General features: G+C 31.7%; 1 protein-coding gene across 1 annotated transcript; it reads left to right on the top strand.

The window, feature by feature from the left end:
* The first annotated feature begins 749 nt into the window (after positions 1-749).
* Positions 750-12,125, top strand: LOC114168609 (serine/threonine-protein phosphatase 6 regulatory subunit 3-like). The gene is made up of 19 exons (XM_028053495.1): positions 750-1,134; positions 1,773-1,876; positions 2,181-2,267; positions 2,361-2,436; positions 2,544-2,618; positions 2,726-2,779; positions 3,398-3,457; positions 3,555-3,671; positions 5,560-5,657; positions 5,731-5,939; positions 7,384-7,481; positions 7,687-7,790; positions 7,866-8,031; positions 8,326-8,448; positions 8,857-8,939; positions 9,238-9,379; positions 9,549-9,578; positions 10,156-10,226; positions 11,059-12,125. Exons 1-19 carry the CDS (start codon positions 1,096-1,098, stop codon positions 11,891-11,893), a joined length of 2,571 nt encoding a protein of 856 aa, XP_027909296.1. The 5' UTR covers positions 750-1,095; the 3' UTR covers positions 11,894-12,125.
* Positions 12,126-16,922: the final 4,797 nt, after the last annotated feature.

Below are 16,922 nucleotides of genomic sequence, written 5' to 3'. Positions count from 1 at the left end.
CTTGCTTAGCTTTAGTCCATACATTTATTTTGAAAATAATAAGATACGATATATGTATACGCATTGAAAAATGTATAATAATTCTTAAAACATAATAAATAATAAATATATGATTGTTATTGTATGAATTCAAATTTAAAATTAAAATTATTAACATAAAAAATTATAAATTATTATTTTTTTAAAGGTACTATTATTTTATAAATTATATATTTTATTGATAAATATTAGTAAAATATCTTTAAATATCAAGTAAAAAAATATATGATCCGAATTAAAATATTGATGTATCATATAATACTATTATTTAATACCTTTTAGATTCCTATTTCTTGTTCCATAATTAAAAAATATCATATATATATATATATATATATATATATATATATATCATCCTCGTAATAATATCATCGGATTATTTAATAATCTTCTTAACTTTCTATTTTTTCCAAAAATTAAAAAGGCCTCTGCTGTATATTTTCTTAATGAACTAATTAAAATAATATAAATATTAATTAAAGAAAAACCTATTAAAGATTGTGAATTTTGAAATAAAAAACGATAGTGGGAGAAAAATAAACATCTCAGTAGGTGTAGAGTGCATGGTGTATGCGTACGTCGATATACCAATAGATACATCCATTTGAAAATAAAATAAAAAAGAATGAGACGTACATACATAATACATACATTTGTACATACATAATTACGCATGTGTCCATGTTATGTAGCTGGAGATGGTGTTGATGTTGTGTGGCAATGCAATTGTGATTCCAGAGAGAGTACATCCCAATTTGTACTAGTAGAGCGCCCTCTCTTTCCCCCTTCATCGTTTCTTTTTCTTCTTCCGTTACGTACCGTAGCTACCACCACCTACGATTATTTCCCTTTTTTTCCCTCTCTCTCTTTTCTCCTCTATCCCTTTCTCTTTCGCTCTCTCTTCTTCTTTCGATCTTCCACCGCCTCGCACCTTTTCAATCTCCAAATTAGGGTTTTCAGGTTCCTATATTCCGCTTCCATGTTCCTCGCTTAGATTCGCCAACGCCTCGCAGATCTACACACCTTCTCCTTCGCTCTTCCTTTATCTTCTCCCACATGTTCTGGAAGCTCGCCTCTATCTCCTCCTCCTCTCCTGTGAGTTTTCTCTTTCCCCTTTCTTCTCTGCTAATTAACTGGAATTCTTGAATTCAAACCGCGTTTCTTTCTTCTTTTTCTCGCTCTCGTTAATTATAGCATCGCTTAGTTTCAGTCTTAGTTTTACTTTCCTCCTTTGTAATGCACGCTCTTTTCTTTTTTCCTTTTCCGTTTAATTGGCAATCTAGTAATTGTTCTTCCACCTGCCTCTCGTAATTTCTGTTGTCGGGATCCACCTAGCTCAGCTTAGCTCAGCTGTTGCTGTTTTACGTGCTTTAATTATTGTTGTCTATAATTTCACTGAGAAATGAAAAAGTCTCTGGTGGAAGCCAATTCACATAAACTATTGCAAATTGTATAAAAAAGAAAAGAAGGAAATAAAGAAACCTGTGTAGATTTGAATTCATATGCAAATTTGCGACAACTTGGATTACTTACTCAAGGTTGTGTCGTTCTTTGACCTTCTCTCATGCAAGGATGATCTTTAGCGAAAATTTGTAATTGGAGGCCGTGTGATTGACGGGGAAGAATTTGTAGCTTAAGTAGTTGTTTAATTGTTAAACTCTATAGCGGCTGAAAACTCGCCTTACATATTTACTTGCTCAATGTCTTGTTTTTGTGTGTCTGGTGTTCTGTAGGTGGAGGTAATATTGGACAAGGAGAACTTCACTTTGGAAGAACTTCTGGATGAGGAGGAAATAATCCAAGAATGCAAGGCCTTAAACAGTCGACTCATCAACTTGTATGTTTTCGGTTATGTTTTCCCCATTCTTGTGCTTATGTTTTCGGTTTTATGACAAAGTCCAATAGATCATTTGATGCATGTAGCTGTCCCAACCTTGTGGTGTAACCAATGCTTGGTTGTTATTGGTGGCCTTTTTCATATTTTCTGTACACAATTTTACCTTAACTTTAAGTGGAAGTATTATTGCTGAATTGCACAAATCTGAGGTTGGATTATGCATTACTGATTCAACTGAAAGATAATTATTAATTTTAATAATTATTTGTTGTTGTCTTGGTTTTATTTTTTTCTTTTCTTTCAGTCTGAGAGATAGAACTCAGGTGGAGCAATTGCTACGCTACATCATTGAAGAACCACCAGAGGATGCTGAAAACAAACGGGTCTTCAAGTATGCAGTTGTAATTGAAATTTTGTTGAAGAAGGGTTATGTTTCAACTCTCTTATTTCTCTTTTATCATATGATCATTGTTCTATGATTTAGGTTCCCATTCATCGCCTGTGAGATCTTTACATGTGAAATTGATGTAATTTTGAAGACCTTAGTGGATGAAGAAGAGGTTTGTAGTATACTACATTATTCCTTACATAGTTTGTTTTTTTATTTGAAGTCCTTTATTAATGTTTTGCTTTAATCAATTTCTGTTTACTATTGTGGTTATTGCAGCTCATGAACTTATTATTTTCCTTCTTGGCGCCTGATCGTTCTCATAGTACCTTGCTGGCTGGTTACTTTAGCAAGGTATATTCTTGGTAATTTTGAATTTTAGTTTGTGACACTTTGTCGATAATAGTTGTGAGGTTATATTGAAGCACTTTCTCTTTGATAACTACTGTTGAATTTTGCAGGTCGTTATTTGTCTAATGATACGAAAGACAGTACCGCTTATGAATTATGTTCAAGTAAGTAAACCAATGTGCTTTTATAGTGTTTCTATTGAATTAATTTTAGAAATTATTTCAATAATTGGTTGTATGAAATAAGTATATGTTTGAACATGTGTGGTGAGAAGTTTCAATTTATTTTATTTGGACTGTCTAAAATAATAATTTTTGATAGTAAAATTACTAAACTAGGTATAGAGTTGTTTATAGCAGTTGACTTTTATTTAAATTAAATCAATGTATTTTTGAGGATAACGAGGAAAATAGAAATTAAATGAAATTTTTTTTTTACCTTTTAATCATTATCTGAGGTTTTGTTTATCATGAAATAAACTAATTTTTTTTGTTGATATTTTAATCTCTGATTATGAATCCAAATTATCAAAGATTTCTAATTAGTTACACCAACGTTTTTCCCCTACCAATAGGATTACTATATCTAAAATGAATCCAATTCAACCTCATTCTTAGTAGGCTTTGTTTTTTTAATATGGCAATTTTAAAGAGACGGCTAAGTACTACCGGATATAAAACTTATTCCTTTTTGTTGTTAGCCTCACTCAGTGATGCTGTTTATGTGAACTTCTATTCCTTGTGATATCATCTATCATTCAATCTTCAGCATACTTTCTGCAGGCCCATCAGCATGTTTTCCGCCAACTTGTAGATTTGATAGGCATTACATCTATTATGGAGGTAAACATTCATATAGCAGTTATATTATTATTGTTGAGATCTTGGTCTTGCTACTGTGATGTGCTAGAATGGGTCCTAAATTAAGTTATTTGTACAGGTTTTGGTTCGATTAGTAGGTGCTGATGACCATGTATATCCCAATTTTATAGATGTGATGAAATGGTTGGCTGAGAGCAACCTACTTGAGATGATTGTTGATAAATTAAGTCCAGCTGTAAGTAAACCATCTATATCTGTGATTATAGTCTCTGTTACATTTTTCAGATTAGCTGCATGATGCTTATACACCTTGCTGAAACTAGACTTAAGAAAGTTTACCGTGTTCTGTAGGAGTTGTCCATTGTTTAGTAGGGTTAGAAAGTGGCCAGGCTTCTGCAGGCCTTAGGTTTGCCTATATCATTACCGATTACAAACCTTTTATTTTTTAGCCTTTGCATGGCCTATTTAAAAGTCTTATTTGACCTGAAAGCATGACTACTTGGCCTGTTTTGTCGAAAGATGTATAAACTTGCCAATAAGCCTAACTAGGCCAACAAGACTAAAAAGGCCAATAGGCCTTGTTCATCTCAGAAATATTAATTTATATGATAATTATTGTAAAATTTATACTAATAATTTATAATTAAATTATAGCATAAAACTTCTTGTGTCTTCACAAGTTGCATTTTTTTTTTATTTCACTACATTTTAATTCCTGTAATGTTGTGGTTTCTTTCTTCTCTTCTGCTATATAACTTTTTTTTATAAATAAACTAATATTGTTTTATTACTTATAAGTAATGGTCTTAAGCCCTTGACAAACAGTTTGACCTATTTTAACCCCTACTTATTAATAGATGATCTATGGGATATTCTAAATTATCTCCCAGTCAATGTTTTTTTGTTGGAGATCTCATGTCAATTGAAGATATGACTATATTATAATACATAAGTGGGTGCAAGCTTCACCTTATCAAACCAGTTTGTTGAAGTTAAGTTAAGCTTAAATTTACACTTTTAACACGGTATCAATGCTTATCCTAGTGAGGTTTGTTGGACTTATTGTGTCATCCACATTGGATTTTTATCAGATCACTCACAAATATCTAGTTTCACACTCAAGATGTACCGTTCTCTGCTTGAGGTGGTTTATCCCACATTGACTAGGGATTTAGCCAAATTATAATATTTAAGTGGGTGCAAATCTCACCTTACAAGTAAGTTTATGAGGTTGAATTAGACTTAAAATCCTCTTTTAAAAGTTATAAATTCCAAACAGTGGTGTGTGGTGGTTGAGCTTGAAAATGCTATAGTGAGATTGTGCACTGTGTGATACATAAGCTATATTAATTTTTTTATGGTTTATATGATGTAATATTTTATACATATAAATTCTATAAAGTAATAAAAATTACTCAAAATTTATAACATCAATAATTAACAACAAAATATCACTGGCATCTTAAGCAAACCATACAAGTAAACACCGACAAAAATCAAAAAAACAAGTTTCCTAGATTGGAATTATCAGTCGTCATCTTCTATATCCAAGTATTATTTATCATATTCACTATTATTACATCTATAGATTTCAATTTTGGAAACTAAAATCCCTAAAATATCTCTGCTCAAAAGGCCTAGTGTCTCTGTTCTAAGGTATTTTTTAGAATCAACATGGCACTACTTTAGCACCAGCTATTTAGTCTATTACAGTTGCAACAGCAGCCCCTGTAACATGCTGGAGCAGTTCCACACTTCTATAGTGTGCTATTTGAAACCCTGAGCCCACCTAGCTATTCTATGCATGACTGTTGTTACGTTCTTTCAACTTGCTTGCAGTCCTACTCTTAAATTTAGGCATTTTCTAAGTGTTTGAGTGCATATTTGGCCAGCTGAATGAAATGTTGGCCTTTTCAACACAAGAGGCTGTGGTGTTGAGCTTACCTTTGTAGGATCCATGAAAGGCATTTTTCCTCTTGGAGCTACAAATAGAAAAAATATTGGAAACTAAGATCCAATTTAATTGTACTTAAGTGCTTGAATTTTATTGGCTATTTGTCCCCTTGTTGTCTTTTGTTATACATATAAATAATTTAACAACTGTGTTTTTGTTTTTTAATCAGAGTCCTCCCGAAGTTCATGCCAATGTTGCTGAAACTTTGTGTACCATAACTCGAGTTGCATCATCTTCTACTCTAGCAATTAAGCTTTCAAGTCCAAGGTTTTGTCTTGCAATGCTTTATTTTTTCCTAACACGTGTCTATGAAGTGATAACTAAATTTGTTACTTCGCAGTTTTGTTGCAAAAGTTTTGGGTTATGCATTGGAGGATTCACATTCGAAGTCTAGCCTTGTCAACTCACTTTCAGTGTGTATTTCTTTGTTGGATCCCAAAAGATCAGCTATTCCATCTCCGTTTTTTCATTCATTCCGAACTCAAAACATGTATGAACCACCAATTCCTGTAAACCCAGATACCATTGGGGCAATGCTACCTAAACTTGGTAAGTGTAGTCTGTTTTATCTCTCCATAAGTGGACAGTTTATATGATTGATAACAGACTTCTTTTTATTTAGTTATATTGCATGTGTAGTATGATATGGTGAAAAGGTTGTAGTTTGTTCTTTAATCATGTTATGAGATATATGATCATTTTGTTAAAATAAGATTTCAAAGAAAACTATCCAAAGGTGAACCATAGTCTTCAGGAGGTATATAAAGAGAAGTCCACATAGAGGATTTGTGTGTTTTCCTTCTTTTATTGGGGCGAGGGCATTGTATATTTTTTAGTTTAGAACTTCTATTTTTTATGATTTTCATTTTTCGTTGCAAAATTATAGCTACTATTAGGTGTTATAAAGTTGGCCATGGGTTTGCTGTGGCAGAAATAGGTAGCATATTTTTGGATGGCCACCACAGCATGGCGGTAACAATGTGGGTTTTCCATGCAGCCTATCATATGGCCACTTTAGGTGTTGTGGAATAGAGATGGAGGAAATTGCATCTCAGATCTGCACCCGTTTTTGATAGTAAGAAGCCTCGGCTCACTATGACTCTGACCCAAGGCAAAAAATCCTCTCTTTTAACAATTGTTATGGGTTCTTTTAACTCGACCCTGCCTCAATAAATTAAAAAACGAAAATGGGTTGGGTCATACAACCTAACCTAAACCCAGCCCAAATAAAAAAACCTGACCTAGAGTTCAGCAAGGCAGTTATAAACCAAAAGATGCAGACTTTTCCAGCACCTTCAGTGATCTGTGACTGCCACCAGCAGCCTGTTTGGACGATTCACTGCAGTGCAGCCATTTCCACCTCAACGCCTGCTACCAGCTTTTTATTTTATTATTTACATTGCTGCTTCTGTTTGTATCTTCTTCCCCCTTTTTTCTTTTTTTTTTCTTTTCCATTATCTCTTTCGTTCCACTGCCACACCTGCAACCTGAATAATTAATTTATTGATTTTCCTTTTATATTCCTTTAGAGTCTAGTCTTTCACTTCCAAATCTGTGTAGTCATCAACGGCTAGCAAAGCGTTCCTGTTTAAAGATGTGCAGCCATTTCCACCTCAACGCCTGCTACCAGCTTTTTATTTTATTATTTACATTGCTGCTTCTGTTTGTATCTTCTTCCCCCTTTTTTCTTTTTTTTTTTCTTTTCCATTATCTCTTTCGTTCCACTGCCACACCTGCAACCTGAATAATTAATTTATTGATTTTCCTTTTATATTCCTTTAGAGTCTAGTCTTTCACTTCCAAATCTGTGTAGTCATCAACGGCTAGCAAAGCGTTCCTGTTTAAAGATGTTGTACCATGCAGTCCTGCTTGGGTTTTATTTGGGGGTCCATCTTATGCTTGAAGAATGATATGCCAACAATTTTCTTGTTACGAAATATATTTTATTTGAGCAGTCCTATCACGGCGTAAAGATTGCACTTGCTGTCTACAGGTGAATTGCTTGTGCTTTTGGACGTGTCATCCGACAATAAAATATTGCCTACAACGTATGGTGAATTGAGACCTCCACTTGGCAAGCATCGATTAAAGGTTTGTTATGTTTTTTCTTTTAAATTTTATGGGTATGGTTGCCCCCTCCAGAACTAGGTTGTTGATTGGCAGTTATTATTGAATTTTGTTCCATTGATACTGTTCATTGAGCACTTTGAGCATTCATATTCCTGAGCAAGGATCAAGATCTGCTGCCTGTTTTGAATGTATTTTCTTTTTCTGACCAATTTGCAATCCATTACAGATTGTGGAGTTTATTGCTGTACTTTTAAAAACTGGAAATGAAGTGGCAGAAAAAGAATTGGCAAACTCAGGAACCATTCGACGAGTCATTGATCTTTTCTTTGAGTAAGTTACGTTTTTCAATTCTGCGGAGTTGTAGATTTCTTCTCTTCTCTTGACACGTTTTGTATTAAAATACAGGTATCCATACAATAACTCATTACACCATCACATAGAAAGCATTATATCATCATGTTTGGAGAGCAAATATAATGCCATCATTGATCATGTGCTCCGAGATTGTGATTTAGTTGGAAGGTTTATCCAAGCAGATAAAAATTCTATTCTTTCTGCTGAAAGCAATCAGGTAAATTATGCTTGAAACTGATACATGTGACTTGAGTTGGTCATCAGCTTTTCTGCAGTTTGTTTTTTCAAGCCACTAGTTTATAACTTAACCTAGGGTAGAAAGAAACTTGATTGATTTATGAAACTTCTGATAGAGTGTACAGTTACCTTTATTTTACTCGTGTTTTATTGAATAAAAATGAAAATAAAGATGCATCACTGTATACATATCCATATGCACTTTATGCATGGTCTCTGTATGCTGTGAAGTCTACAAGAACGTCTTTTTTTAACTATATATGTGATTTTGCAGCCCACGGTACCTGCTGCGGGAAGACGGGGGACACGAGTAGGAAACATTGGACATATTACTCGAATTTTCAACAAAATTGCTCACTTGGCCCATAGCCAAAGCCACATTACGAAATACCTGCAGGTTAGTTTTGTATTTTCTTACAGAGACAAATTCATGGTTTTTCTAGTATGTGGTTTTCTAATATCTGTTATGTTCGCTTTGAATTGAATCATTGACAGCTTTGCTTCAAAACTTAGCAGATGCTAATTCAGTCTTCTGAAGATGGATTTTTTTTTTCATGTAGAATTTGGATGACTGCTTAATGTCCTGGTTCACTAATAATAAATATATAAATAAGAAATGGTTTAACAGTGTTGAAGCATTAGATCCCAGATCTTGAAACACTGCTATTATATTGTTTGTTCTGGCAGACTCCTCCTTTAAATTGAATAGTTTTCCCCGTTCCTTGAATTGTGAGGTTGAGCTTGCATTTTAATTGTGTTGGCATGGATGTTCTTTAAACTAAATCTTCCTTAATCATCTTTGTAGGAGAATAGTGAGTGGAATGAGTGGCAAGCTACTGTTCTTCAGCAGCGTAATGCAGTTGAGAATGTTCACCGTTGGGCTTGTGGGTAAGCTCTAATTTTAATTATCTAGCCCCAAATTCTTAGAAGAAGCATTACGGGAGGTTCAGTGATTTTATTGAGCATGATGTTGGTAGTGATGCAAATTTTGGTTTCAAAAAAGTTTAAAAGGTCCAAGCCCATTTCTTCAATGAGTAGTCTTGTGACAGCAAGTGAGATTATCTTTCTCAAGCAGAAAGGATTCAGTGGGGCACGATTTTCTGTGTATCAAATTACAAACATAGGGGAGTGAATATTGTGAATCCTTCATCATTTTTATTGATTTCCTGTTTCATGTTTTCTGAAGACGCCCAACTGCATTACAAGATAGGATGAGGGATAGTGATGATGAAGACCTTCATGACAGAGACTATGATGTTGCAGCTTTAGCAAATAATTTGAGCCAGGCTTTTAGATACAAAATTTATGGAAATGAAGATAATGAAGAGGTTTGTAGTTGTTGGCTGCTTCTAAGCCTCTATATGTTTATGTGCTGTATCTTTAATCTTGATTCATCTGCCTCCCCTCTTTCCTTGTCTTTTAATTTCCCATTTTTTCATTGCCTTGGAGACTGTGACCTAAGTAAATAATGGACTAATCTAGTAATCACTGTTACAGGAACATGGTGTTCTTGATCGAGATGACGAGGTAATAGTTTTTTAATATAACTGGAGTTATTTGATCTGGTTAATTTCAGGGATTTGGAGAACCACTTTTGCGCTTAAAAATGTCTCATTTAGAAATTAGGTGACTGTCTCACTCATTGTGGCTGTCATCCATTTGCACAATTGTTGTGTTTTTGTGCTCTGGAGTTTTATTGTTTTGTGCCTTAGTTACTTTATTTTCGTAGCCTGTTTAAAGTTACACAGTAATCAACTAACATTTTGCTTTAGGAAACTAGGAAATAAGTATTTTATAACAGAAAGTAGGGATAAACCATCATTACAAAAGTCTAAATCTCAGATTGAATCATGCCTGTTACCTGGAAAATAAAACAAAAGACAAAACACTACAGAAATGCAAAACTTCCTACCCAAAGGTCACATATCCATCCCTTTTATCTTTATTTCAAATCCTTTTCCCATGTCAAGGGTGAAAGCTATAACAACCGGAATTCCTCTTATGGCCTCTGCTTAAAATTTTCACATGATAATAGCAGTGACATAATTTGGTAATCTTGCTTTCTTTGTTTGATAGTAACTTCATTTGTTTTTATCAAATGCAGGATGTCTACTTTGACGATGATTCTGCTGAAGTGGTCATATCATCCCTAAGACTTGGTGATGATCAAGGGAGGTGAGTATTCATTTTGTCATAGCTGGAACACATATTAGGAAGACTTTGATCTAATGGTATTATTGAGCATGGTATTTTGTGAAAACACTCTGTATACGATAAACCATTCACTTGTTATGTCCTTTAAGCTAAAAACGTGCATTGTCTACTATTAGGTTCTCCTGTGTACTTCATTTCATATTTCATGTGGTAACCATTATTTTCGTAATTCTTTATGGACTTTTAATGATGTGTAGTGCAGAATATGTAGTCACAAACTAGAGATATATTCTTTATGGAAGAATTATGGATCATAATCTGTATTATTTATTTTCTTTTGTGCTCATAGATTCTCTATAAACATGGTCTATCCTTCCTCAGAGATCATCCCATTTTATTGAATGTTACACATTCAATTACGCTAGCATTTTATTTTAAATATTAATCTCATGATAAGTAAGATCTCTGAAGATTTGGTCTTTTGATCGAGTCAATTGACCATGTGTGGTTCTTGTAATTGAAACTGACATCACTTGGTGTCATGGTAAATAATGAAAGGCTTTTTGCTGTTCACATCCTATGATGGAAATTGAATGTAATTTTTCATTTTATAACCCATGAAGATATATAAGTTTTGGATTTCTGCTTCGTTGTGTGACTTGTGTTTGCCTCCGAATGTTATTCTCATCTGCCATAATACATTCTGCCCGTGCTTGTTGCTTGATTTATTTTGTTTATAGTATATGACAAAGAGAACTTGTAATTGCTGTCTTATCAACCAAAATTCCCAGTCGAAGTGGTTTTTGTTTTCATTTCATTCATCATTAAATATTGATGTTTTTCTTTTATGCAGTAATCTGTTTACAAACTCCAACTGGTTTGCATTCCAAGATGACAGAATTGGTGATGCACCCGGGGGCACATCATCCTCTGAGATGATGGATGAGATAAAATTGAACTCAGGTTCAAATGGTGGTAGCAACAGTAGTGATGACGAGGTAGTGGTTGGAGAGGATGAAGAATTGGCTGACAGCAAAAACACTGTGAATGGTACATCTATCTCAAACACGGACTTCTTTAGTGGATTAACTGGTAGTGATTCCATGAATGGGGGCACCCTAGACTTTGAAAGTGAGAAGACAAGTCCTTCACATGATATGGGATTCTTCAGGTTTGAAGCACCAGATAATGATGACTTGTTTGGGGATAGACCTTTGCCTGATTGGGTGGGATGGGCTGAACCATCAGATATGCAAAATTCTGGCTCAAGTAGGAATCCCTTTCTGGATCATGACGAGTCTGGTAGTAATTTGCCTATCAAGCCTCAGGAAGACAGTCCTTTTCTGAATTCTCCTTCAAATGGGGAATCTGTACCTCCTTCCAACGGATCGCCAACTAGTACAGATTCAATTAATGGGAGCATTGACTCCAGTCCAACAACAGTAGCGGTACCCTCGCTATTTGAAGAGGATGTGGAATTTGTAGGTGTGGAATTAGATGGTACCGAGAAGGCAATGGAACAGGCTATCAAAGAAGGCACAGTTGGCGAAGCTGGACCATTGAAAAGAAACGTAGTGTCAAAGGTTCCAGAAAAGGAAAATTCTGAAGAAGACGGTAGTCATGCTGTGAAGGACTTCAACGATGCAAACTACTGGAGGGTCGACAAAGAGGTTGCTGTTCTAGAGTGATGAGCAGAGTGGTAAATCTTAGTTCCATTGTTTGTATGAAAATGTGGATGAACTCCAAGCTTATGCAACAAATTAGTGTACAGTATATTTTTGTTTCATTATGCTTTGTTTCTGTTATTCAGCATCATTAGATATTAAGCTTGTTTATTAAATTGAAGTTTTGCCTCTACCTGCAAGTGATTTATAGGGAATTCCCACATTTATTGAATATTCAATCTGGTCTTCTCTCTCAGTTCTTCTGTCTTCTACATTTTTTTTTAATCTGGTATGATAACTATTGTAAGATTTCCGTTCATTTTGGTAAAAGTGCATCGTATTTTATAACTAACATTCTACGTAAATGTTTCTATAATTAGTACGACGTGACATGGTTAACAGATAATGTCTTTTGAGGTCAATGTGTAGCTTGGAGCAATTGCTTTTACCGGTGATAGAAGTTTATGCAGGCTATTTTCTTTTTTAATATAAATGAGACAATTTGGCATAATGTTATCATTTCGTGTACACCATCCATAGAGAGTTTCCAACTTTGATTGTTCCCGGAAAGAGAAGGTTTTTCGGTGGGTTGTGTTCTGTATTACAGTAAAAGTTTGCTTGATTTTAAAAGCTTCCATTGGATTTTGCTAAAGATTGGGGGGAATAATAGGTTCCACATGGGGTCTCTGAAACCTTCCAAAGTGCAAGGGAAGATTGTTTTTGTAAATAGATGTAAGAATACTAGAGTTAAGGAAGAAAGTGTTAACAAATTACTAAAAGCCAGTATTGAAAAAATCCAGCAGACAAAAGAGGCACTATAGTTAAAATTTCTAAGGTGAATGAGTGAAATAAAGAGTCACACACCCATTCATTTAATCAACCAGAGATTCAACATGACGTATAACATAAGACAATTGTTAAATATACCTTTTGATTGCGAAATATTCTTTCTTCTTCTAGTTAATACCTATTCTCTTTTTACCTTTCTCCTTTTATCTATTCTAATAGACGAAAATAGTTATTTGAAGGGGTTAAAAATAGAAAAGGAAAACGCGTATTTAAGTAAAATTGTTAAAAAAGGAGATGGAAAAAAGTGTTTTTATAAATAAAAGTAGATTTAACAATTGTCTTAGCTTACTTGTTAAAACATCTGAAGATTGTAGTTAGTAACTTAAATACGCGATACTACTCTTCGGAATATACGTAAAATTAATGATTATTCGTGAGGAATAAAAACCCCATGTAATTGCAGTTACCACGCCATGAAATGACAGGAGCACCATCATAAATAATGCTAACCACTTTCTTATGGTTTTATCAATACATTATTTAATGTTAAATTCTGTTATGATGTTATACCTTTCAGTTTTATCAATGAAGCATTTATTATTAAATTGTCTGTTGATGATTCTCAGCTTTTTTTAGATAAAAATCAAACTCCTATATTCTCTAGTTTAATTCTTTTAGAAAGACAAAATAAATATAATAAAATAGTTAGACATTTTATTTTATTTTTCATTTTTCATTTTCCATTTCAATATATATAAACCAATTAATCATTAAAATCGTTTTCTGTCTCTTTTTAGGAGATTTTTTATCATTTAATGTTTTACACTGTTGTAGTAAGCCAGTTTGGTTTTATGATAATTTTAACACGATAATCAGATTCTTAGTTAATTTACAATAATTTTTTAAGTGCCTAGAAAAATAGTTAGATTTCTATTAAAATTAAAAAAAAGGAGAGAAAAAAAACTATAAATTACGCTTTAATTAACATTGTGTTCTGACAGAAGCTAACGTGAATTATCCTATGTTTAAATCATGGTATGACCTTGAAGAAAACGAAAAGTCGTAATCAAACGTAATTCAGCATTTCAGAAACAATCGTAATGGTTTTGAAAATTAGGGTTGCATTAATATATCATGTTGAACATAAGGATTCATTTGACTAACACAACTCCCATCACTTCCGTTGCTACATACATGCCATCATTGTAAGCACTTAATACATCTTTGTCGGCAGTTTAATCATTTTAATATCTAATTAAACTAATTTTCTTCATAAACTCACAACTTATTTTATTTACAAACTGAAATTTACATTCTTAAAAAGCGTACCAAAAGTTAAAAACATAAAAAATATATTTAAAATTATTAGTAGGATTCATTTCTAAACGACTATTTAAAATTATCAGTATTTTATAAGAATGAGAACATACTTTTTGTATATTTTCATACTTTTGTGTATTTTCATTTTATTAGGGCAATCTAGTAATGAAGATTCAGTTTCTTTAATGGTTGACACTAATTCCTTATTTAATGGTTGAATTATGTTGTCAGAGATTTCAAAATCATTCCACGTCGTTGCAATGGTTCTTTGTTGAAAAAAAGTAGTCATATTCTTGGGAAGAATATTGATGTTCATATTCTAAAAGGAATATTATTAAATGTCATAGTCACAACAATGTTCAAAGATCATTCCATCAAATTAATTTTCATCATTCATGCAAAAGGGTCAAAGCTAAACACATCGATGTGTTAAAAGTGCTGTTAATTAATTACTTATTCTAGTTTTAATTATGGTATCTAATTTTATTTTTATTTCTAAGAAAAACTTCTAATATTGATATTTAACTGAACACTTGCGGATAACTTAAATGATATTTTTTCTTATATTTGTTTTTAAACTAAATAGAAAATGAATATTATACTTGACGCTATTTTAGTCCGTTAATGTGAATTAGGGATGGCAACGGGGCGGGGCGGGTACGGGTATCATGATCCCATCCCCATCCCCATAATAAAAATTCATCCCCATCCCCATCCCCAAACCCAACGGGTATACAACTTTTGACCCATCCCCACCGGGTAACGGGTATTTTCTTATATCCATACCCATACCCATTTTTTTATTGTTCCATATATCAATTAAATATTTTTTATAAAAAAAATTTAAAAATCACACCAACGGAATCATGATACTATCAAAATATTCAATATTAAAATAACATACTCTTTTTGATTTTCATGATGTCAAATATTAAGAAAAATATTATAATAGTATAAATCTCAAATTAAAGTATCAAATAACAACTAAATAAAATTCAAATAATTATATAAAAGCTAAAAAATTACACATTACTAAAATTTTATAATAACCAAAATATTTATTAATTTTACAAATGATCAGTGGTTTCATTTGCATTCGATCCACCTACACATAGAAAAAAAATGAAAAATTAGATATGATATAATAATTGAAATTGAAAATTTTAATTACTAGAATATAATGTACCTTCTTCATCAGATTCATTATCATAAAGGAGTAAAGATAATTAAATGTGTGACCCAAATTTGAGAATATCCATTTGAACATAACATAACGGAAAAAAAAAATGTATAATTAAGATTATGATAAAAGGAAAAGTAGCTTGAAGATCTGCTTAAACCGTAAAGAACAAGCCAAACAATTAAAAGAGAGTAAAAAAGTGTATAACTAAAGTAACAAAAAGAAGAGCTACAAAATAAGAGTCAAACATTTTCATGAAAATAAATAAATAAATAAAGATAATCAAATGTGTAACCTAAAAATTATTTTATAGAATGAAATTGAGGAACACCTATTTGAACATAACCATGTACAGAGAGTAAAAACTATGTAATAAGAAGAAGAAAAATTACCTTCAAAATTAAATCTTGAAAAACAAACCAGACAATTGAGAGAGTAAACAAAGTGTATAACAAAAAACAAAGAGAATGAGAAATATGTTATATATATATATATATATATATATATATATATATATATATATATATATATATATTATATTATATTATATATTATATTACTATGTATATATATATTATATGTGTGGATATCTTATGTTTATATATATATATATATATATATATATATATATATATATATATATATATATATATAATTATTTATATATATTATATTATATTATATATTATATTATTATTACTATGTATATATATTATATGTGTGGATATCTTATGTTTATATATATATATATATATATATATATATATATATATATATATATATATATATATATATATATATATTTATATATTTATAGATATATATTTATTTTAAGTATATATTATATTATATTATATAATAATATAAATATAATAATATATATTATATTATTATGTATATATATTATATGTATATGCGTAGATATTTTATGCTTTTATATATATATATATATATATATATATATATATATATATATATATATTTCTTTTAAATTTTTATAAATTTGTAATGTTATAAATTTGTTTATAAAAGATCTCACTAGTTAAATGATTAATTTGTTTTATACGTATATATTATATATATTATATTGTATTATTATGTATATATATTATATGTATATTATATTATATTATATTATATTATATTACATGTATATGTGTAAATATATATATATATATATATATATATATATATAAAAAAGTATATTTTATTTATATGTATATATACTATATTATATTATATTATATTATATTATATTTTATGTGTAAATATATTATTTATTTATATATATATTTTAGATTATTTAATAAAATATAAATAGTTTAGTAATTTAAGCGGGGACGGGTATTTGGGCGGGTATATATATATCCCCATCCCCATCCCCATCCCCAGTTGAAAATTTCGGGTATTACCCATACCCATACCCATACCCAGTCAAAGCGGGGATTCCCCGTCAAAACGGGGACGGGTTCGGGTGATACCCACGGGCACGGATTTATTTGCCATCTCTAATGTGAATGTATCTATTTATTACGAACTTGTACGGGTTAAGTTAAATTCAGACATTATAGAATTAGTTGAACTTAAAAAAATTAATTTAATTTTTGCCGAAAACTTAAAGTTTTATATTTTATTGACTGGCACGTTCAATGAAACAAAATAGAAGACAAAAATGCATTGGTAGAAGAAAAATAGTGCTGAATAGGGATGGCAACGGGGCGGAGCGAGCACGGGTTTCGCTATCCCATACCCATCTCCGTAGAA

This window comes from Vigna unguiculata, chromosome 11 (genome assembly GCF_004118075.2).
Source record: "Vigna unguiculata cultivar IT97K-499-35 chromosome 11, ASM411807v1, whole genome shotgun sequence".
Lineage (NCBI taxonomy): Eukaryota > Viridiplantae > Streptophyta > Magnoliopsida > Fabales > Fabaceae > Vigna > Vigna unguiculata.
The sequence above is the reverse complement of the archived record's forward strand: the minus strand, read 5'-3'. Positions and strand labels throughout refer to the sequence as shown.